The 23,311-nt window shown below is 45.3% G+C and overlaps 1 protein-coding gene across 1 annotated transcript in view; it reads right to left on the bottom strand.

Annotated features, from left to right (window-relative positions):
- Window positions 1-7,809: 7,809 nt before the first annotated feature.
- The window catches only part of LOC138265087 (processed variable antigen-like), an 84,497-nt gene continuing 68,995 nt past the window's right edge, over window positions 7,810-23,311 (bottom strand). The window contains exon 2 of the mRNA XM_069212628.1: window positions 7,810-8,862. Within this exon, the coding sequence (XP_069068729.1) occupies window positions 7,810-8,862 (1,053 nt within the window). The remainder of the gene's footprint in view (window positions 8,863-23,311) is intronic.

The raw sequence follows: 23,311 nt of genomic DNA, 5'->3' as shown, positions 1-23,311 counted from the left end.
AACATGCCTAGCGGTGTCACAACCTCAGTGTGTTCCTGTCCACATGTCGCTGTCATGGTGTATGTGTTGTTTGTCCTAGAGGGTTGCTGTGCAGTGTGTGTATAAATAGGTTTCTGTACTTACCAACAAGTAGTCCATTTCCATATCGTCCATCCTGGAAGTGTTGATTGATGGTACAGTGATGGAAGATGAATGAATCATGTACACTCCCAGGATACTTTGCCACGATGTTGGTGATCAATCCCTGGTGATCCACAATGGCCTGCACATTGATGGAGTGTGTGTGCTTCCTGTTGCGGTATAGATGTTCAGTTGCAGCAGGTGACAAAAGGGGTACATGTGTGCAGTCAATGGCACCAAGGACGTGTCAAAATCCATTAATGAGGTAAGACCCCTGTTTTGTCTCCTGCTGCTTCTGCTGTGTGTTGGGGAAGCAGATGTGGCAGGGTGTGAGTGTGATGATGGCATCCAATACCTTGGGCAGGAAGGCGGAGAATGATGGCTGTGAGATTCCAGCAACCAAAGCACCAGTGGTTTGAAAGGATCCACTTGCCAACATGTGTAGTATAGCTAGCAGCTTGGTTTCTGGTGGGATGGTGTGGAGTGTCTGCAAGCTGGGTGCCAAATGTGGCTCAATGTTGCGCAGCAGCTGCTGAATGGCTTGCCAGTTCAACCTGTACCTCTGGATGATGTAATGTTCCCTGAGGCCAAGAAGGGTTGTCCTGGTGCGGAATATTCTCTCCTGCCTTCTGCATTGCCTTTGGGGTCCCTGCTGGTGTTGTGGAAGCTGCTGTTGCTGGTCCTGTGCTCTGCGTCTGCATGCACAATGGATAAAAAGCACCTCCATGTCTTCCTTTAGGAGCTCTACTGTTGCTTCTGTGTGTTTTGATTAAATACAGATGGGTTTGCCCCATTTTAACGCATGCCCTGACCCAGGCGTTAATTTTTTACGCAAACCGGGCTGTGTGTCATTTTCTGACTCCGCCTCCCGGCCGTGCAGGATTTTTGAGCGGTAGCATAAATAAAGCGCACAGGTGTTTGTGTCATTTTTTGGACGGGAATGCCTACCTTGCATATCATTAACGCAAGGCGGTTTCCTGCATCCAGAAAATGACGCACATGGCGGGATTTTGATGTCCGCGGCCTTGGGCGTCAAAGTTTAAATATGGTGCACGGTTTTCGCCGAATGTGCGTCAACATTTTTGACGCACATTCGGTGCAGACGGAGTATACATATGTCTTTTAGGATATTCATAGACACCTAATGGCATGAATACAGATGCATGAACAATGCCAGGGGTGTAGCTATCAGACTATGTAGTATGGATTATAACCCTAAGAGATACAGCTCACATTCCTAAAGGTCCACCTTTTCCATTCATGATACTGAATTGCAATACCTTAGATAGGAGCCAGAAGAAAAGTAGGGAAAACTACAATACATTGGAGGCACATCTTAAGAATGGTGCCAGCAGCTGTCCTGGATAATTACAGAGCCCCCGCTTGGTAATCTCGTCAAAGCAAAAGATAGGAAAAAGTACTTAGCTAATATGATGACACAACACAGAAATAATGGTGGTTGTAGTTTACCACCCACTCAGTGCAGGGAGATGGTAATAAACCTCTGCCTGGCCAAGATACAGGTCCAGAGCTGAAAAATGCCAAGAATAGGAAAGCAGCACAGCGGCGCATTCAGAGGAACAGAAGCAAGATGACTTATGCTCAAGTGAGTAGAGGGGAATTAAAGAAGGGTGAGTAGTCTGGATTTTCAGATCAATGCATTAACCAGGATGCTGTAAGGATTGAAGGAAGAGGGAAGAAGCATGTGTACGGATGCCGTCCAGGTGATAAACTGGTTCAGAAGCGAAAACCCAAAACAACTGTGGATGTTGACAGAAACCTACTCATTGCCCTAGAAGGTCTGATATACCAGCCCTGCTTTATCTGCACCTTAAGCTCCACCCTAACCTGGAAGTGTAACTATTCTATTGCATATGCTAGCTGTCATATGCAAGTCTTTCAAAGGCTCCATGCCTGATGTCGAGACCAAACGCCACCAGAGGAGTAGCAGCACAATGTCCTATCCTCAAGTAAGGAGAGGGAAAGTGAAGATATATCTTGAGGAATCTGGATTTGCAGATCAATGAATTAAGCAGAGGTCTGTCAAGAATGAAGGAGGAAGAGGAAGAAAACACCAAGGCGTAGGGATGCAAGGCTGGGTAACAAACTGGTTTAAAAGCGGAAACACAAAACAACTCGGGATGTTGGCTTGCACCTGCGCAGTGCCTGTGAAGGTCTTTTATACTAGCACCATTTTACCTGCACCAGAAATACACCCCTCAACTAAAAGTGTAACTATGCTCTCTCTTATGTTAATTTCCATATTCTGGGCTTCTGCATTCTCCATGCCTGACCGCCACTGAGCTTAAAAGAGGCCTTAAATTCAGTGTACATGGCACTGTGCATTACAACTGTGATCTTGCTTCATTTTCTCCAGCCTTCTCAACAGAAGCTATCATTAATTCTTCGGGCACATTAGTGCCAGGAGCCAGGGGCCCACTGCACCACAATTATAGCTATAATCGTGGTGCAGTGTTTATTACCTAATGGGAGATGAGGTTGGAGGGCATTTTATTTGCTTGCATTAGGACCACTGGCAACCTCATTGACTGATGCTAATGATTTTATTCTTCAACCTTTTAAATCTCTCACACATGTATTGTGGCAAAGCATGAATTCAGTATACTCTGATCAGAAGTGACATAACCTAGCCCCTGCGTATTAATGGACTCTAAGATTTCTGTCTCTCATACCGACAGCGATGAATCACTGCCCCTAGTTTGGTTTTTGGAACATCTGGTTCTGGCCCTGGTATCACAGGTTATGAATAGTGTCAGGATGTAAAAGTACATCTTGGAGCCCTTAATTTCTGTAGTTTCTACTTCTTGCCTTTAACTTTCCTCTTCGTAGCAAAAAGGAGACTGCTGAGAACCAAAAGGTAGAACATATAGTGAACCCTGCGATGACATTCAGGGTCAGAAGGCTTGTTTGCAGTTTTACAGGCAAATATACCCTACTTCATTAAAAGAGGGTGAGAATGTAGATACCTCTACATCCAGCAAGTTCTCACTCAATACATGAAGAATACTCCTTTTGTTTTGTAAAGGAGAATTTCCAGCATTCACAATTATAAAACCACAACATTTTGAAGTATTATGCTAAGGGTGCATGCTTATTGTGACACAAAAAGCACCAGGCCTAATTTCCTAGATGAAAGTTTTTCTATATATATGATAACCTCTGAACGTCCAAATCCTCAAAGGCTTTTAATGAAATCATTTTTACTAATTGCCTCAGGGAAGGTTTTTTTTTAAATTAATGTAATCTATTCAAACCACACCATGGGTGCATTACAATTTCCTTCGATTGTGCTCTTGTCAATATAATATAGATATTTGAACGTATACACCAGCACTCATGTGCAAAACTCCTATACCAGAAATGAATGTCCATGTCGAGGACTGGATGCTGAATATCCTCCTGGATTGCCAGAGAAAATTGTGACTTCTGCTGGCAGCAATGGCATCACCATGCATAGAATAATAGATGTGAAAGGCATCAAGTGTCTCCTTTAGAGGACCATAGCAGGGCGAAAAAATACACAAAGAGGAGAAACCTGCTATGGCAATCTTGCAATTCTTGTTTGAAGGCAAACTTAGTACTGAGAAATCTCTAAGTCACGAGACTCCTCCTGATATCAAGTAGAAGAGAGTCATGCTATGTCTATAGAAGATCTCAGATAAAAAAATGATCCAACCAGCTTTATGCAAAAAAATCAAAATAAAAAATAATAACAAGGGATGAAGGTCACAGAAGAAAATCAGGGAACAAAATGCACTACAAAGTACAATTTGAGTGCCAGAGCATGTTCTTGTAATAAAGCAGGTATTTGTCTGGGGGCGTGTCTACCACCTGAAGAAGATGGCCGTCTATGAGCCGAGCTCCCCCGTAACCAACTCCGATCATGGGCTGTTGCACTGTATGGAAGCAAGGTAGCAGCTTCCAGAGGACTGGCACTACGTCAGATCTGTCCGAGAGCGCTAAAAAGAAAGCTCCACCTAGGGATACATGATCCGGTTGTGCACCAACTGACACCACTGAAATGAACCACCTGACCTTAATATAGACGCCACATAGCCCGGGCCTCTCGAGGGGCACATAAAAGTCTCTAATCTCGCCAAATGTGAGCCTGTTAGGACAATTACATCACCAACTAATAGAAAGAATAGGTAGGAGAAACGTATATTTAAAGTCTTCTACCACTGATAGAGCGGAACGTGGTAACAATTTACCTGCGTTCGGACGCTCTTTAGGTCGATGAATCTTTTGACTAAGTGGGAACTCTCTGTACTCTTAATCAATCAACTTCATCAAATCGATAATCAATAACGAACATAAGCAACACCTTGAACAACATAACACTTAACAATTAATCCAGAATACATTTCGGCGAACCCTGACGTTTCAGTCAGGAATAACCACACCAGTTTATTGCAAAGTTAGTGAATTTATTTCCCTATATTAACAAAGCTAGCACGATATAGATGTGTCTCAACACCAAATGATAAACATAAATGAACATTAATAGCTGTCCATATCGTCGGAACAAGTGTAATCTATGTAGCATTTGAATCACAAGGCATTCGATAGTGGCAATACAAAGCACTAATACGATAATCTGCAATGGGCTAATTGCGTACATTTAGTCAGCATAACAAGTTCTCAAATTGCATCGTGCGACATATGGAATCCTCGTCTAACCTCAAATTAGCATCAGCATGTGGGACTTCATGCAAAAAACAATTTAGCAACATTAATTTAGAAAACTCCTAGCTAGGGTCCTTATCAAAATCAGCAGTTGGTTACCTAAAAGAAACACAATGCAATTTTACAATTTCCTTTCATAATTACCAATTCCGATCAGCAATCAATGAATTCTTCGTCTCACAGGTATCGTTTCTCGATCAGCATAGGGCCGGGACAAAGGGGCAGGGGTGAACGGGGCAATTGCCTCACGGCGGCAAGATAAGATTACTACTTCATGCAAAGGGGCAAATCAAAGTTAAAGTCTCTAGGGCAAGAATCATTAAGGTCTCTTTCTCTCGATTAGAGAAAGCATCGAAGTCTCTCAAAATGGCGTCACAGCAAATGGGTCATAGTAGCTACGAAGTCAAAATGGCGGGATGTCCGAAGATAGAGAGCTTTCCTCTCGTGCACCTGGGTTTTATAGACAACAGTTCAAGTCCAGTAGGGTCTCCATTGGTGGGTTCATAGGTTAGCTTCAAATTGACCAATCAAAAACGACAGTTCTCAAGCTTTTACTTAAGCATACATTATCCTTGGAGATGGGTACGTAATTTGCAACATTGTCTCTCGATTAGCTTACTCTCAGAGTCTCCATTGTCCGCACCTGCAAGTCGACCTTGAATTAAAGAGAAAATATGCCAGGCTGGCACTAACTTTAAGATAAGCATGTGAACAGTTTCTGTGGAAAAGTACAGCTTCAAGCAGAACTACACGTTTAATAGCACAGTGGAAAAATACGAACATCTAAACCGTGAGACCAGGCAACTAGGCCAAAGCCTCCGCTAAAGTAATGCTAAGCTAAGGCATTTCAAATAAGCAAATCGTAGCACATGTTTATGATTATGTCGGATTAGTGCAATTCTACCACACCACGTTATATAAAGCACGCGTATAAATGATGGCAAACTATTCTGAGGGCACATTTTGTCCCCGTACAATCTTTATTAGTTCGGTTAATATCACACATGATTGTTTCACACTACGTTTATGCGTTAATAAATCAAAACCTTCAATTTCTGCTTCATCAATCCCTCCTCTGATGACTACTTGTCATCACACAAATCTAGCCCACAAATTTTATCCCATTAAAATTCTGTCAGCTCCCTTTTCCTTTTAGTTCCCCTAGTTTGCGCTTTGTATTCTTCTGCCATTCTTTTCATTATTTTCTCCTCCTTTCTTCTTTTAATTTTCTCCATAATCATTATTATTCCCCTTTTTATTCCCCAAATTCCAAATACACAAATTATCACTATTAATATTCCTTCTATTATTTTCAATAATATTCCATTCCAAATTCCCCCAATCCAATGTCCCACTGAAGCAAGTCCCTTTCCAACCTTTTCCCACACTCCTGGTTCTTTCAGTTCTTTCAAATCTGCACTTTCTTTGGTTAGATTAGCAAGCATAGTTTTAATTTTCACACTATTATCAGGTATATAGGTGCAGCAGTGACGTGCACCAATCATTTTGCAAACGCCTCCATCCTTTGCTAAAAGAATGTCTAAAGCAAGCCTATTTTGAAGAGTCATAGCTCTTTCCGCTGCAAGTTCAGCATCCATCAGGATTATAGCACCTGAAAATTCTGTCAACATGTTATCCACTATAGTAGACAACTTTCTTATTTTGATGGAATTCAGCACAACTCCTAATGAAGGAATCATGGCTCCAAATATGTCACCTACCACAGCAGCTGCGGTCTCTCTTTTCTGGATACGATGGGATCCAGGTGTCTTTTCAATCATCGATATGTCATCCAGCTGATAAACCTTTGGAAACACTATACCCAAATAACATCTTCCCCACCATCCCTTTGGAAGACGATAATAGGCATTATGCCCACAAATGTAATACACCCCTGGAATGACAGGGTCAAGTCCGTCCATCATGAATGTCCATTTGGCCTTAAAGATAAACGTATGTTTGCATTCACTCGCTCCTACAAAAATATTGTCATAGTACGATTCACCTCGATATATACAAAACTTCCCTACATGCCAAGCATCTAAAGCAATTTTCCCTTGTGTCTTTATAGCAGCAAAATCATAATTATCTACTGAAGTCCTCTTGTATAGCTCCTTTTCTAATTTCGCTTTCATTTGAGCCCTTCTATCATCTGTGCGATCTAAAAAGCTTATTTCTACAGCAGAGACGGAGCAAGTAAGGTTCTCCCTATGAGCATGAGCCGTTTCAAAAGGTTGCATTGGCTCGAAAAAGTCCCTCATAATTTTGTAATCCCAATATTTTGCAGTCTCGCTTAGCTGCGCTATTATAGGAACATAAGCAAAGGTAACATCATAATTTGAGAAAAAATACTGTATATTAGATTGACCATAAAACCTAGACATTACTATACTACATGTAATCCCATATGTAAGAGGCATGTGGTGATAAGTCACCCCTTCCTTTACTGATGTCGGTATCTGGGTACACACATAACAATCTTTCGCATCCATAGTCTCAACATACTCTGTTAGTAAGCGATAGAAAACGTTATACGAAAGCTCTTTCTTATCATGCAAGAGCCTCTCATCCATTGCTAGTCTTTTCAATGGTGTTAGTTCAGTGACAGTAACAGGAACAATAGTAGAAGCAGCAATAGTTTCCTTCTCACCCTTCCCATGCATTCCAAACACAATTGCCATTATTATTAGTACACATGTTAGTACCAAGCCTATACACACGTATTTACAATATTTCTTTCTATTATTCTGCATATCGTACCTAGGCATGATCTGTATAGAATCAGAGAGCTAGAAGCACTTATAAATGAAACTACTTAGCAATTCAGTTACAAAGCTGAACGAGCACAATGTTCACACCGTCTTCTTCAAAAGGCCAGTCACTTATCGGTTAGCAGCATTTGTCTCAATTCGGTTTAGCAATGTCTCAGCTGGTTGTTTGTCTCACGTTAGATTGCAGCAAGCACTACCATTTACTACCGTTTCAATCAACAGAGTCTATGAAACTTTTCTTTTCTATTGGTATCTCTTCTTCTTCTTCGTTCTCGATGCTTAGAGATACAAACTCATCAGTCCAATCATCGTTTACTGCATATGCCCATTCAGGACCGGAATACCTCCTGTTTGGTATCCTTTTCCTTTTCAATTTTGCTTCTCTTTTCGATTCTGCTTCGCTGGCACTCTCCTCCTTCGCCAAGTCTTTTTCTTCACTTGACGATTGTTCCACGACAGTCACTTCCTTTCTTTTCTCTTTCACTTTTGGCCTTCCTCCCTCGTTCAAACCTTCTTTACCCTTTTCTTTTATCGGTGAGATACTTAGTCTTCTTTTTGCACCGTGTCCGTTTGATGGACCTGCGATCTTTTCTGTAGAGGTTTGAACTCTCTCGTTCTGCTCTTCTTTGTCCCCACCTTCAGGGGAATCGGTCACGTTCTCTTTTTCCTTTTCTGTATCGTCTGTTTCTGGGAAAGCCCCCTTCTGCTCAGGCTCTCCTGCTTTCTCACTTTCTTCGAGCCCTTCGTCACCGTTACTTTCTTCAGGCTCTGTATCACTTTCAGCTGCTTCAGGTTCCTTGTCACCTTCAGCTGCTTCAGGCTTTTTGCTACCCTCAGCTGCCTCAGGTTCTTTGTCACCTGCAGCTTCGTCGTCGCTGTCTGAACTTTCTCCTTGGTCTTCCCCAAGTGAGTCGGACTCTTCGTTCTCCAATAATATCTCTTTTTCTCCTGCTGTTGCTTGTTCGCTTTCAGTTCGCTTTTGTTCTGTCTCAGCACTCGGCACCGTTTTATCAGGCACTGGTAGTTTCAGCGCTTCAACTTCCTCATCTGTGGGACACAACACCTTCTTTGTATGACTGGCGTGAATCCAGTTGGGAACCCCCGCGCACTTCACAGCGGTAGTTGTCGTCAGGATCACTTGGAAAGGGCCTTTCCAACGGGGTTCCAGACACGACTTCCTCACGTGCTTCTTTATCACGACCCAGTCACCTGCTTTCAGTGCGTGTCCTGGACCTTGGATCGGTGGCAAGGTGGTCGCTTCCACCTGGTGAGAGAAAGAGCGAACCACGTCAGCCAGACCTTTGCAGTAGTCTAACACCATATCATCTGTAATATTCAAAAGCATGTTTGCGGGAACTGCAGGAAGTCTCATAGCCCTGCCCATGAGAATTTCGTGCGGAGACAATCCAGTTTTTCTATCCGGAGTGTTTCTCATTGACATTAGCACTAAGGGCAATGCGTTAGGCCATTTCAAATTTGTTGATGCACATATTTTTGCCATTCTCGATTTCAGCGTACCATTCATCTGCTCCACCAGTCCTGATGCCTCAGGGCGATAGCTACAGTGCAGCTTTTGCTCAATGTTCAGTGCTTCGCAAAGTAACTTCATCACCTCGTTATTGAAGTGACTTCCCCTATCTGATTCTAAAGAGATCGGGAATCCGAAACGTGGTATTAACTCCCTCAATAATAGCTTGGCAACTGTAAGGCTGTCGTTTCTACGTGTGGGGTATGCCTCAATCCAATGACTAAAAATGCACACAATCACCAACACATATCTTAAACCTCCATGCACAGGCATCTCAATGAAGTCCATCTGCATACGACTAAAAGGACCGCTTGCCCTACCAATGTGACTCGCGTTCACAACCGTCCCCTTTCCTGGGTTCATCTGTTGGCAAGTGACACATCGAGGCAAACTGCTTCTGCAGCTTGACGAAATCTGGGGTTAAACCAATCAGTTTTGAACAATCTTATCATGGCATCTCTCCCTAGGTGAGCTTGCCCATGATAGAACCGCGCAAGCTGTGATAAGAGACTATTTGGCAGAACAAATTTTCCCTCATGTGAAACCCATAGCTCGTCTTGTCTCTTTATACATTGTGATTTAATCCAGGAATCTCTTTCATCCTCCCTGACATTATTCTGTAGTGCTTTTAGTTCTTCTATTGTATCTACGACCTTCAAGGCAAATGCTTCAGCTGGTTCGAGTTCTGGTTCACTTATTGTATTCCAATCATCCCTTAGCAATATACAGTTCAAAGCGCAAAATCTTGCGACTTGATCTGCATAGGCATTTCCCAGAGACACATAATCCTGTCCTTTCGTGTGAGCACTGCACTTTACCACTGCAACTTCAGCTGGCACTTGAATGGCATGTAACAACTCCCTTATTCTCTCCCCATTTTTCACTGGGGATCCTGAAGAAGTCAGGAAACCTCTCTGTGACCACAGTTGTCCAAAGTCATGCACAATCCCAAACCCGTATTGGCTATCAGTGTAAATGGTGACTTTCATCAATGCAGACAATTGACATGCTCTAGTAAGGTCTACAAGTTCTGCTACTTGTGCAGAATAGACTCCTTGGAGCCATCCCGCTTCCAAGACCCCTGTCACAGTACATACAGCATATCCTGCTTTCAAAATTCCCACCCCATCTCTTAGACATGAACCATCAACAAAAAGAATTTGGTCATTTTCATCAAGTTTTGTATCCTTGATGTCCGGTCGGGGTTTTGTGCAGAATTCAGTCACCTGAAGGCAGTCATGCTCGACGTCTTCAGCGTTCTCAATTTCAGCATGTTCTCCAGGAAGCAAGGTAGCTGGATTCAACGTAGTGCACCTTTTCAGCTGCACATTCGGTGAGCCCAGAATAGTCGTTTCATACCTTGTGAGTCTTGCTCCAGTCATGTGCTGCGTTCGGGAGCGGGTCAAAAGTATCTCAACTGAGTGAGGGACCATGACTGTTACTGGGTGTCCCATCACTATTCCTTCACTCTGAGTGAGGCTGATACCAACTGCTGCTACGGCGCGCAAACACCCTGGGAGTGCTGCTGCAACCGGATCCAGAGTAGCTGAAAAATACGCTACTGGTCTGTTTACGCCACCATGGGCTTGAGTCAAGACAGACAAAGAACATGCATCACGTTCATGACAAAACAATGTGAAAGGCTTCGTGTAATCAGGCATACCTAAAGCTGGAGCCCTGCACATGCACTCTTTCAATTCAACAAAAGGATCCATCTCATCCCCTTTCAGTTCGATCTGATCCAAGGCATCCTTCTGGGTCAATTTCAGCAAAGGCTTCGCTAGAGTCGAGAAGTTGGGAATCCACTGGCGACAATATCCCACTATTCCCAAAAACTTCCTCACCTCCTTCCTTGTCTTTGGTGGACTCATTTGAAGTACACTTGTAATTCTTTCCTTCATTATTCTCCGTGATCCTTTCTCTATCTGGTGACCCAAGTATTTCACTTTCTTCTGACAGAACTGCAGTTTGGAAGGAGACACCTTGTGTCCATTCCCTCCCAAATGGTTCAACAAAGCAATGGTATCGGCTGTGCAGCCACTTTCTGTCTTTGATGCAACCAGTAAGTCGTCAATGTACTGTACTAAGGTTGACTCGAATGGTAACTCTAACTCTTCCAAGTCTTTCTTTAGAACCTGATTGAATATCGAGGGTGACTCAGAGAACCCTTGAGGAATTCGACACCAACTGTATACTCTGTCTAGGAATTTGAAACAAAAGAGGAATTGGCTGTCCTCATGAAGAGGCACAGAAAAGAATGCTTGTGACAAATCGATGACTGAGAACCACTCAGCTTCGCAAGGGATCTGAAACATTATCACAGCCGGATTCGGTACGACAGGGCAGCACTTAATTATGATGTCATTTATTTTCCTCAAATCCTGCACAAGTCGGACTTTCCCACTTGGCTTTATTAGTCCCATTATCGGTGAATTACATGGGCTGCTTAATACTTCTTTCAGTACTCCCTGCTTCACGAATTCGTCAATAAGTTGGGCAACTTTCATGAGGGTATCTTGTGGCATGTGGTATTGTGGGGTCTGGGGAAAGATCGCATTGGGCTTTACCATCACTTTTACTGGTTCTACTCCTTTCATCAATCCCACCTCTTTCCCTGTCATGTCCCACACTTCCTTTCCGACTTTTTCCCGTAATTCTGCTGGGATATCTTCTTCAGTTATCATCGGTAAAAGACAAATCAGAGGATACTCTTCGTCGACTGTTTCTATCTCATCCCCCTCTACACTGTCCTCGTCTTCCCCATCATTGCTCGTCTCTATTGTTATTCCTTCGTTTGAACACATGATCGAGCAACCCAATTTACACAATAGGTCTCTTCCTAACAGTGCTATCGGGCTTGAGTCCCACACCACAAACTGATGTACCCCTTGATAGTTACCAATGTTGACTGGTACCGGATCTGTTATTGGGTTCGTCAGATGCCTGTTTGCTACTCCCACCACTTGAACTGTCCTCCCTGAGAGTGGCAAATTTGGTACTTCACTGCTCTTAACAGTTGAACGTGTGGCTCCCGTGTCAACCAAGAATGAGACGCGATGACCCATTACTCTTCCCTCAACGTACGGACCCCTTTGATCAGCTTCTAGGAATGCCGCAAGCACACAGTCTCCTTCTTCTCCTGAACTTTCACTCTCCCATACGTTGTTTATTCCACTTTCACTGTGTAATGAGAACTGTTGTACTGTGCCGTTTGTGCTCATTACCTGACCCGTTACCTGTGGAGGAACCATCATTTGCTGCTGACTCATTGGTGCCAAAGGTATTTGCATTTGCTGATTAGGTACCAAGGGTAACTGCTGTTGCATCGGCTGCATCTGCGTCATCTGCACACGGGGCATCTGCATCTGCTGCGGCTGCATAGGTTGTAATCCCTGCAATTGATTTATGGTCTGAAAATTTGTGTTCGGACCTCTCATTTTCGGGCCTCTCATTGTCTGAAATGCATTGACATCATTGTTTTGCTGACCAACACCTACACCTGCACCTGCACCTTCCTGCACCACCATCGGACACTCGCGTTTCCAATGACCTACGTTTCCGCTCGCGTGACACGGCATCACTTTCTTCATTGCCTGCACACCTGTCACAACAGTGTTCAAATCCGGACCATTATTCACAAAACCTCCTCTGCCTCTGCCTCTGGCCTGTGGCTGAAACGCCATGTTTCCTTGCAACTGCGGCTGCTGTTGCTGAAACACCATGTTTCCCTGCAACTGCGGCTGCTGTTGCGGTACCTGCTGTTGGAACCCTTGCATCCCTGGCAACCCTTGCAGTCCCTGCAGACCTTGCAAGCCTGTCTGAGCCACCTTAAGCTGCATCATCATCACCTTCTCTTTCAGCTTTTTCTGTTTCACCTCAATTTCGTCGCTACAGTATTTCGCATAAGTCAAGACTTCATCAATCGGTTTCGACTGCCAGCAGATCAAATGCGATTTTATCATCTGGCTTATCTCTGGTTTCAGCCCTTCCACAAATCTGAACACAAAATGAAGCATATCTTTCGCCTCAATTGCTTCCGTGCCACTGTAATTCTTGAACGCCTTCAACAACCTCTCATAGTAACTATGAATCGATTCTTTAGCCTCTTGGGCAGTTCGATCAATTTTCTGCCAATCCACATTTTTCACGGCAACCTTCGTCTTCAAATGCTCAATCACCTTATAGTACAGACACATCACCATAGGTGATGGTGCACCCGTCTCTCTGTCTCTCTCTGGTTCACTTGTCGGTCAACCTACAGCTCTTTTGCAATCCTCCCACAAATCTGCCGGAACCACAATCTCGAATAAAGTGTTCAGGTCTTCCCAGAGACATTTGGCAAGCTTCACAAACCTATCAGTCTGTTGATACCATTCGATCGGCTTCTCCCTCAGTTTGGGAAAATCATTCGTAAAAGACTGAATATCACTCCTGTGCCATGGTACATGTACTAATTTTCCCCCTGCTGTCTCCCTCATGGGTAACATGGTTACGGTCTCGCTGCTCTGCGGTCTTTTCTCATTGTGCTCTGTGGCACTGTCCCTCCTCTTATCCTTCCTCTTTACCCATCTGCTTTCCCACTTGTCTAAGCACCTCCACACTTGGGCACTCTGCAACAATTCTCTAAGGTGTGCCTTCATGCCTGCTGATCTCATGTGTTCAAAATCTGTGGTCCCAAAATCCAACCTATAGCTCCTGCTCAAGTGTTTCGTCTTGCCTATGTCAATCCCGTTCCTGTCTGCTACTTCCTGCAAACTTTTATGTACCTTGTTTACCTCTTTCGTGATCTTTGGACATAGATACCTCAATTCCTCTTCCGTGTAGGATTCTAACCTGTTCACACCCATATTCCCTTCCACCAATTCTTGTGCTTCCATGCTCAGCCTCATCCTGCTCAAGTAATCGTCTCCTTTCCCACTGTCTGAACTTTGTGTGGAATTTAAACTGTTGAACCACTGTGTCAGCTGTTGCGCATTTACCCCCATCAGTGTAGCATTCACATCGACTGTCATCGATGGTTGCGGCAACTTTTCAGTGTTTGATGTTAATGGTATTATCAGTGGGGGGCTCGACCTCACCAGTGTTGACTGAGCGCATACGGGACTAAACTCCATCAAGGACCCAGACCCAGTTGGCTGAGTCGCTATCGGGGTTATCCCTGGAGTGTTTTCTATGCACCTTCTTTCTGTCCCATTCTGCAGCATTTGTCCCTGACTGCTCATACCTAAGTTAGGCTGACTATACAAAGGTACCACTGGACCTACGGTAATGGGCAGTGATATCGCATCTGGATTTTGCCCATTTCCCATACTCTGAGGCATGTTCATCCCCATATTATGGGCCATCATTGCCGGCATGCCCATCTGATTCCCCGTCATTTGAGCATGAGCGTTTCCTCCCTGCATCTGCTTTTGAGGCATCATAAACTGAGTTGATTCAGCTTGTGCCATTGTTGGGTTGTAACCATTCTGTACGCCCCTTACGGTTGGATCTAGAATCATTCCTCCACTGTTATCACTGCTGTAGTACCCTGGCATCTGCGGCTGTTAATGTTCTGCTGGTTTCAACACGGGCACATCTGGATACATTCTCCTAACCTGCGGTATCTGCGGGGTGAGCAGTAAACTCGGATCCTTAGATCCCGATGGTACTCCTGTATTCTGCGTTTCACTGTTCTGTACCGATGCCGGAGGGGCAGAACTGGTACTTGGACCTTGTCCATTCTCTGCATAAGGCGGTGGACGGTCGTTCAGCAATTGCATTATCAACTCCTCGTCCTCTAACTCCTCTTCTCTTCTCAACTTTTCCTCGTCCTCTTTGTCCTTGGAACACTTCCTGTCTGTCTTACAGGTAGCTTTCTTACCTGTCTCCTCTTCATCTTTAGTAATTGCGGGGAACAATTTTATTCCCTGCAATACATCTGACCTCCACACCTTCTGCGCATTATCCCACCTAGCATCCGCTAGTGTCTTTTCTACCTTCCTCATCCTTGTTTCAAACTTGTTCTTCTGTTGCTGTCTAGCCATGAGTTCCCATATTGCTAGAGCCTCAAACTGTGCTGGCCTTGGAGGTACCTTCATGTCATACATCGTGAATCTCAAATTCTCTAGGACCCTTATATTGAATGTCCCATGTATCGGGAATGCTACGCTCCCATGTTTCTCTGTCCACTTGTGCCATTGCTTTAGCCAAAGACACGGAGCTACCCCTTTTTCCTCCATTACAATGTAAGCTGGTGTGCCCTCGGGCGGCGTCTCTTCCCCTACGCTCGCTTTGATGTATGACTCTCCCTTCATCGCGCTCCTGAATGCTTTAAGGAATTTCATTTTCTCGTCTTTTAATTCACAAAGTTTATAATCAATAGGTCACTGTTATTTCACAAAATTTGTAATCAATAGGTGACTTTAATTCCCGGAATACTCTTCACCTGCCTTTCCCCTTCCAATCGAGTGCCACGGACTGCGTCCAATCCGTGCGCGACCCGTCTCACCCACCAACCTATCCCAGCGCGGCTCCTAGTGACGTCACACTCACACACACTGCGGCTGACAAAGCCTCGCGGCTAGTCCTCCTTCACTCAGTTCCTCCCGTAACAACTTTTTGCATGTATCGCGAGCTACCAAAAAACTAAAACAGATCTGTCGGTTTACTACAGGAAGGGTAACATAATCGCTTCAGGACCTTAGGGATTTTTCACTAACCTCGGCCACTATTCGATCTCTTTCACCAGCCTCGGCCGCTATTCCGTCTTTCTCAGTCCCCACATTCGCTAGCAAATCTGACCCGCAGACCTACTCTCAACTTGTCAATGATCTGTTCTAGTGCACTTAGAATCTTGTCAAAGCCAGAAGTCGAAGTTTCTATCACTCCCTAACACACGTACCCACTCGTTGACCACGCCCGATCAACCTACTAAACCGCCCAGACCACAACATGGATCAACATACTCCGGAGTCTCTTGACCTCGCAGGGCCCGTCTCAACAACAACAACCACGTGGACCTTTTTATGCACAAAGCGCCAGACGCACATGAAGTTCGACGACTTCCCTACTCTCACACTCGGAGCCGCACCTCCGCTATCTCTATGAAGTTCGACGACTTCTTAGTTCTACACTCGGAGTCGCACCTCCGCTATCCTTAAAAGAAAACCCTTGCAACCTTTTCACACACTCTGCGGCAATAAGCTGTGCAAGCGCAAAACCCTAACTTCACTCATACCATCACTAGTACCGCCAACGCTGTTTCCACATCTCCTTTCTCTCCATTCGCAAGCTCCGAGATCCCGGGAAAGTCGCGGTGGACCTAGCCCATCATCATCTTGTCAATTATTTTCATCCAAAAAAATCTAATTCAACTTCTCGAATGAGGCCTCAAAATGCGTAACCGTTAATCCAACACCATGTACTCTAATGGTACAGGGTCCCAAAAGACGGAACCGTCCTCTGCTACCATCTACTGATAGAGCGGAACGTGGTAGCAATTTACCTGCGTTCGGACGCTCTTTAGGTCGATGAATCTTTTGACGAAGTGGGAACTCTCTGTACTCTTAATCAATCAACTTCATCAAATCGATAATCAATAACGAACATAAGCAACACCTTGAACAACATAACACTTAACAATTAATCCAGAATACATTTCGGCGAACCCTGACCTTTCAGTCAGGAATAACCACACCAGTTTATTGCAAAGTTAGTGAATTTATTTCCCTATATTAACAAAGCTAGCACGATATAGATGTGTCTCAACACCAAATGATAAACATAAATGAACATTAATAGCTGTCCATATCGTCGGAACAAGTGTAATCTATGTAGCATTTGAATCACAAGGCATTCGATAGTGGCAATACAAAGCACTAATACGATAATCTGCAATGGGCTAATTGCGTACATTTAGTCAGCATAACAAGATCTCAAATTGCATCGTGCGACATATGGAATCCTCGTCTAACCTCAAATTAGCATCAGCATGTGGGACTTCATGCAAAAAACAATTTAGCAACATTAATTTAGAAAACTCCTAGCTAGGGTCCTTATCAAAATCAGCAGTTGGTTACCTAAAAGAAACACAATGCAATTTTACAATTTCCTTTCATAATTACCAATTCCGATCAGCAATCAATTAATTCTTCGTCTCACAGGTATCGTTTCTCGATCAGCATAGGGCCGGGACAAAGGGGCAGGGGTGAACGGGGCAATTGCCTCACGGCGGCAAGATAAGATTACTACTTCATGCAAAGGGGCAAATCAAAGTTAAAGTCTCTAGGGCAAGAATCATTAAGGTCTCTTTCTCTCGATTAGAGAAAGCATTGAAGTCTCTCAAAATGGCGTCACAGCAAATGGGTCATAGTAGCTACGAAGTCAAAATGGCGGGATGTCCGAAGATAGAGAGCTTTCCTCTCGTGCAACTGGGTTTTATAGACAACAGTTCAAGTCCAGTAGGGTCTCCATTGGTGGGTTCATAGGTTAGCTTCAAATTGACCAATCAAAAACGACAGTTCTCAAGCTTTTACTTAAGCATACATTATCCTTGGAGATGGGTACGTAATTTGCAACATTGTCTCTCGATTAGCTTACTCTCAGAGCCTCCATTGTCCGCACCTGCAAGTCGACCTTGAATTAAAGAGAAAATATGCCAGGCTGGCACTAACTTTAAGATAAGCATGTGAACAGTTTCTGTGGAAAAGTACAGCTTCAAGCAGAACTACACGTTTAATAGCACAGTGGAAAAATACGAACATCTAAACCGTGAGACCAGGCAACTAGGCCAAAGCCTCCGCTAAAGTAATGCTAAGCTAAGGCATTTCAAATAAGCAAATCGTAGCACATGTTTATGATTATGTCGGATTAGTGCAATTCTACCACACCACGTTATATAAAGCACGCGTATAAATGATGGCAAACTATTCTGAGGGCACATTTTGTCCCCGTACAATCTTTATTAGTTCGGTTAATATCACACATGATTGTTTCACACTACGTTTATGCGTTAATAAATCAAAACCTTCATTTTCTGCTTCATCACCACTAGCCGGGACACCAAAAAATACAAATTTTGATCCGTTGCCTGACCTTCTCATTGCTGCAATCAATCTGGTTGCTCCTTCTGGACCATTCCTAGTTCCCCAAGCAAAACCACCACCAGCAACACAAGACTCTCCTACTCCAGCCAATTCAGGGGTACGCAACACTGCAAAACTCAACTTGCAGAACCACTACTTGGTGACTTAAGTACAGACTTACTGCAAGGTAAAATAAAGAAGCAAATAAAGGCAGAAAAAAGATGCAAGGTAAAATAGAGAAGCAAAGGTGTCAGGTCGCGCGTGGCCGCCAAATAATGACGCGGGGCCACTGCAGGTTGCAATTAACACTTTAATTTAACTCTCTAGCTCACACTAACTATCGCGCCTTTTTCCCCTTCTATTTATATCCTGCCTCTCCTTGTCACGGTCAGTGCTTTAAATGGGCCGGTACTGTCCGGTACTGAGTACCGGCACTTTTTTATTTTGAGAGGGAGGGTACCGGCACATTTCAAGAAAAACTTAATACTTTTAATAGGAGAGTACCAGCACTTCTCAGGAACAAGCAGGTACTCTGGCACAGAGTACCGGCACTTTAATTTTTCCATTTCAAGCACTGGTCACGGTGCGATCCATCTCGCACCGATAGCAGGGGTAACATTACACCCACCACTTCCGCGTAGTGGTGCAGTCCAGCTCCGGTGACAACACTACAAAAGGGAGACTCCGAAGTGAGTCTAAAGTGTATCACATAATATAAACACAAGAGAAGAGTGCATGCGGTAGCGATTTAAGGATATACAGTTAAAGTTATACAGTCAGTAGGCAGAACCAGCAAACCACCTTCCAACTGCCCTTTGCAGAATTTAAGCAGCGGTGCATTGCTGTAATACAACACTCTCTTCTACCCCGACTGAGTCAAAACCACTTCATATCAAACAGGGTCTTTCATCCTAACATGGCAGATCAAAGATCTAGTGACACGCAGGAACCTAGAGGGTTTTCCAAGGACCCAAAACCTGCACAAAAGAGATCTAAGCATTAGCCCCAGACTCCCCTATCAAGCCAAAGGCAGATAACCCTGCTGCGCTGGACTTGTTTATGCAATGACTTGATGTGTTATATATCCAAGCATAATTGACAAAATCCACCACTGAATCCATGCAATCAGGCCCCACATCTCTGAAGCAAGATATCCTGTCACTGGGAAACAGAGTGACAGAGACGGGATCACAGATTAACCAGCTGGAAGACTTCAAATGCAATTCTACTAAATCCACAACTACCACTACAGCAAGACTGAACAGACTAGAAAGAAATGTCACAGGACTGAAAGACAGAAATAGAAGAGGCAACCTGTGAATTTTTGGTCTGCCAAAAGGGGCTGATTAGCAAGCAACATCATGCTCTGCGTTCATAGAAAAGTCTATCCCAGAGGTGCTAGATATAGGCCCTAATTACAACCCTGGCGGTAAATCCCACTGATCGCCGTGCCCACGGCCGCCAACATACCGTGTTCGTGATGGAAATCCGCAACGGGTATTATGACCCACACTCAGAATTCCGTCACTATACAGACACCCACACAAGTCCGCCACACCAAGGATCAGTGATAAACTGGCAATAGCAAAACCCACACCGTCACGCCAATAGGAATACGCCCACAGTATCACGACCAACGAATCAACGCAGTAGTCATTCAACCGCGGTAAACCAATGGCGGTACACACCCCGCGCTCAAAATACACACACACTTATAAAACTACTCCATATTGGACAATTCAAAATACACACACCTGACACACATACACACACCACACACTCACACCACTATAAAACACACACCCACAATACCCACAACTCCTTACACCGACATTTTTTGAAGAAGCAGACAGAGAGAGAAAAGCAAAGACCACACCAACATCCAGAGGCATACAACACCATCACTCATACACCATCCACGCACAACACACCACACACCCCAACAACTCACCCCACACATCCCGTCTACTATCACCTCACACATCACCCACACCACATCATGGCACCTCAAAGACACCCCAGGTTTTCTGAGGAGGAGCTCAGGGTCATGGTGGAGGAAATCATCAGGGTAGAGCCACAGCTATTCGGATCACAGGTGCAGCAGACATGCATTGCTAGGAAGATGGAGCTATGGCAGAGAATTGTCGACAGGGTCAACGCAGTGGGACAGCATCCAAGAACAAGGGATGACATCAGGAAGAGGTGGAACGACCTACAGGGGAAGGTGCATTCCGTGGTATTCAGACACTAGGTAGCCACACAGAGGACTGGCGGTGGACCCCCACCTCCTCCCCCACAACTAACAACATGGGAGGAGCAAGTCTTGGCAATAATGCATCCTGAGGGCCTCGCAGGAGTAGCCGGAGGACTGGACTCTAGTAAGTCAACATTTTACTATTATATCCCCCCCACCCTACCTGCATGCCACCACATACTCCCACCCCCACCCTCACCCTCACTCCCATCACTCCACCATCTCCCTCACACCCCACCATCACGCCCCACCATTCCCACAACCAAGCCCTGCATGCAACAACAATGCATGGACACCCATCACAGATATGCATGGACACCCATCACCAAAGCATGTCCAATAGAGAGACTAACCCAGGGCACACAATCACCACTCACACAAGGGCCAAGGCTATAGTACAAGCACATTAATAGAGGGAGATACACCCATTGCCCAAGATGGCACACACAGATAAAATAACAATAATTTACCCCCCAACAGGACCCCTACCCAACGTCACTGGACAGGAGGTGCCAGCCATATCCAGTCCCCCCACAGAAGAGGCCCATAGTGATGACAGCAGCTCTGCACGCCTGGATCAAGATGACCAGCCTGGCCCATCAGGAACCTCTGGACAGTCGGTTCCCCTGCCACAGCCCCAAGCCACCTCAGAACCTCCCCCTCAGGAAACACCACCACAGCACGCACCCAGCAGGCCCATGCCACTGTCCCCAGGACACGTCAATCAGCAGTGTGCCCACCACTACAGGGACCCCAGGCAAACCCACTAACCCAGGACGATCAGGGACCTGGGGTCAGTGGCAGTGGGCACATGGTTCAGTGGACGGAGGCACAAGACAACAGGGAAGCTGGGAGGACTGCTGTGCAACAGGGGGAAGACAGGCCAAGGGAACCCACTCTCCACAAGGCACTCTCAAACATCAGGGGAGCATACACCAATTCCCAGGAGACCATTGGCACGGTACTGGCCAAGTTTCAGGAGACCCAGCGGCTGCAGGAGGGACACTACATAGGGATCAGGGAGGACCTCACCAACAAATACACCATCCTGGTCACCATTGCAGGGGTGCTGGCTGACATAGGCGAGACCATGAGGGAGGCAGTGGCACAACAAAGGGCCCCTGACACTAGCCAAACCGATGAACAGCCTTCCACCTCCGCTAGTGGACAGGAGGCCCGCCACAAGAACAACAGCCCATAAGCACCCCACCCCCTGCAGAACGAGGACCACCCCGCAAACGATCCCTGCGATCCAGGCAGAAAACGGAGAACATTGCCAAGTCCCCCGCCAGGAAATAGGACCCTCCTGATTGTCACCCTTCTGTCCCACTATGTCACCCTGTCCACCTTGAACTGCCATTACTCCCCTTCCTATGTCCTATTGGACAATGCACCTGTGATACCAAGAGCCTGGACTCTACTATGGACCTTCCTCCACCATCACTCCAGACCCTTCCACATACCCCTATACACATTAGCCCCTAAATAAACACCCTTGAATCACAAACCAATCTGGAGTCAGTCTGTTCTTTCACAAATGTATAATTACAACATCACCAACAAATATCAATGTAAATATTCATTTGCTCATACCAATGTATGACAGTTGTTGGGCAGCAGTATATATAGCAGAAGGCAGAATGAGGTATCGAGATCTGAAAAATGGAAAGCCAAAGTGAACTGTCAGTGTCCATAGACAGAGGTGAAGAGGCTGACCTATACAATGTCCTACAGTAGTCAGATATGTGAGGAGCAGTGACTGTCTCTTACCAGTGTATCACTGGAAGTACTGCATGATAATGTTCGTTCGGTTGTCAATATCTTCTTTCTCTGCCTCCCCTTCCTCACTGTCCACAGGCTCCACCGCTGCCACAAGACCATCATCAGGCCCATCTTCCTGCAGAAAAGGCATCTGGCGTCACACCTTCTTCGGTGAGTAGTATAGGGAGCCACCTGTTAGATGGAGGCACCGGAATCTGGCCTTCAGGAGGCCGAACGTCCTCTCAATAATGCGCCTAGTTCACCCATGTGCCTGTGCCCTTGTCCTGACATTCCTAACTGGGGTCAGTAGCCATGAGAGGTTGGGGTAACCAGAGTCACCTGCAAATGTCGAGGGATATCTGTTAGACACACACTAACCCTTAGGGATGACCCCATACCCAGACACCTACTCATACTGTGTGGGGACCTTGGGCTCACCTATTAGCCACACCCTGTGCCTCTGGAGTTGGCCCATCACATAAGGGATACTGCTATTCCTCAAAATGTAGGCATCATGCACAAAGCCAGGATACTTGGCATTCACATGAGAGATGTACTGGTCCGCCAAACACACCATCTGCACATTCATAGAATGGTAGCTTTTTCGATTTCTGTACACTTGTTCATTTCTGCGGGGGGACAAATGCCACATGTGTACTACCATCAATGGGACCAATGATGTTGGGGATATGTCCCAGGGCATAAAAGTTAGCTTTCACTGTGGGCAAATCATCCACCTGTGGAAACATGATGTAGCTGCACATGTGTTTCAGCAGGGCAGACAACACTCTGGTCAACACTTTAGAAAACATTGGCTGAGACATCCCAGATGCCATGGCCACTGTAGTTTGAAAGGAGCCACTTGCCAGGAAATAGAGCACTGACAGGACCTGCACTAGAGGGGGTATTCCTGTGGGAGGGAGGATAGCTGCCATCAGGTCTGGCTCCAATTGTGCACACAGGTCTTGGATTGTGGCACGATCAAGTCTGTAGGTGATAATGATGTGTCTGTCTTCCATTGTCAACAGGTCCACCAGGGGCCTCTACACCGGAGGATGATGCCATCTCATCATCTGCCTCCGCGGATGTGCCCTATGGAGGAGAA

This window comes from Pleurodeles waltl, chromosome 11 (genome assembly GCF_031143425.1).
Source record: "Pleurodeles waltl isolate 20211129_DDA chromosome 11, aPleWal1.hap1.20221129, whole genome shotgun sequence".
NCBI classification, from domain to species: domain Eukaryota; kingdom Metazoa; phylum Chordata; class Amphibia; order Caudata; family Salamandridae; genus Pleurodeles; species Pleurodeles waltl.
This window is presented reverse-complemented; position numbering and strand designations above follow the sequence as displayed.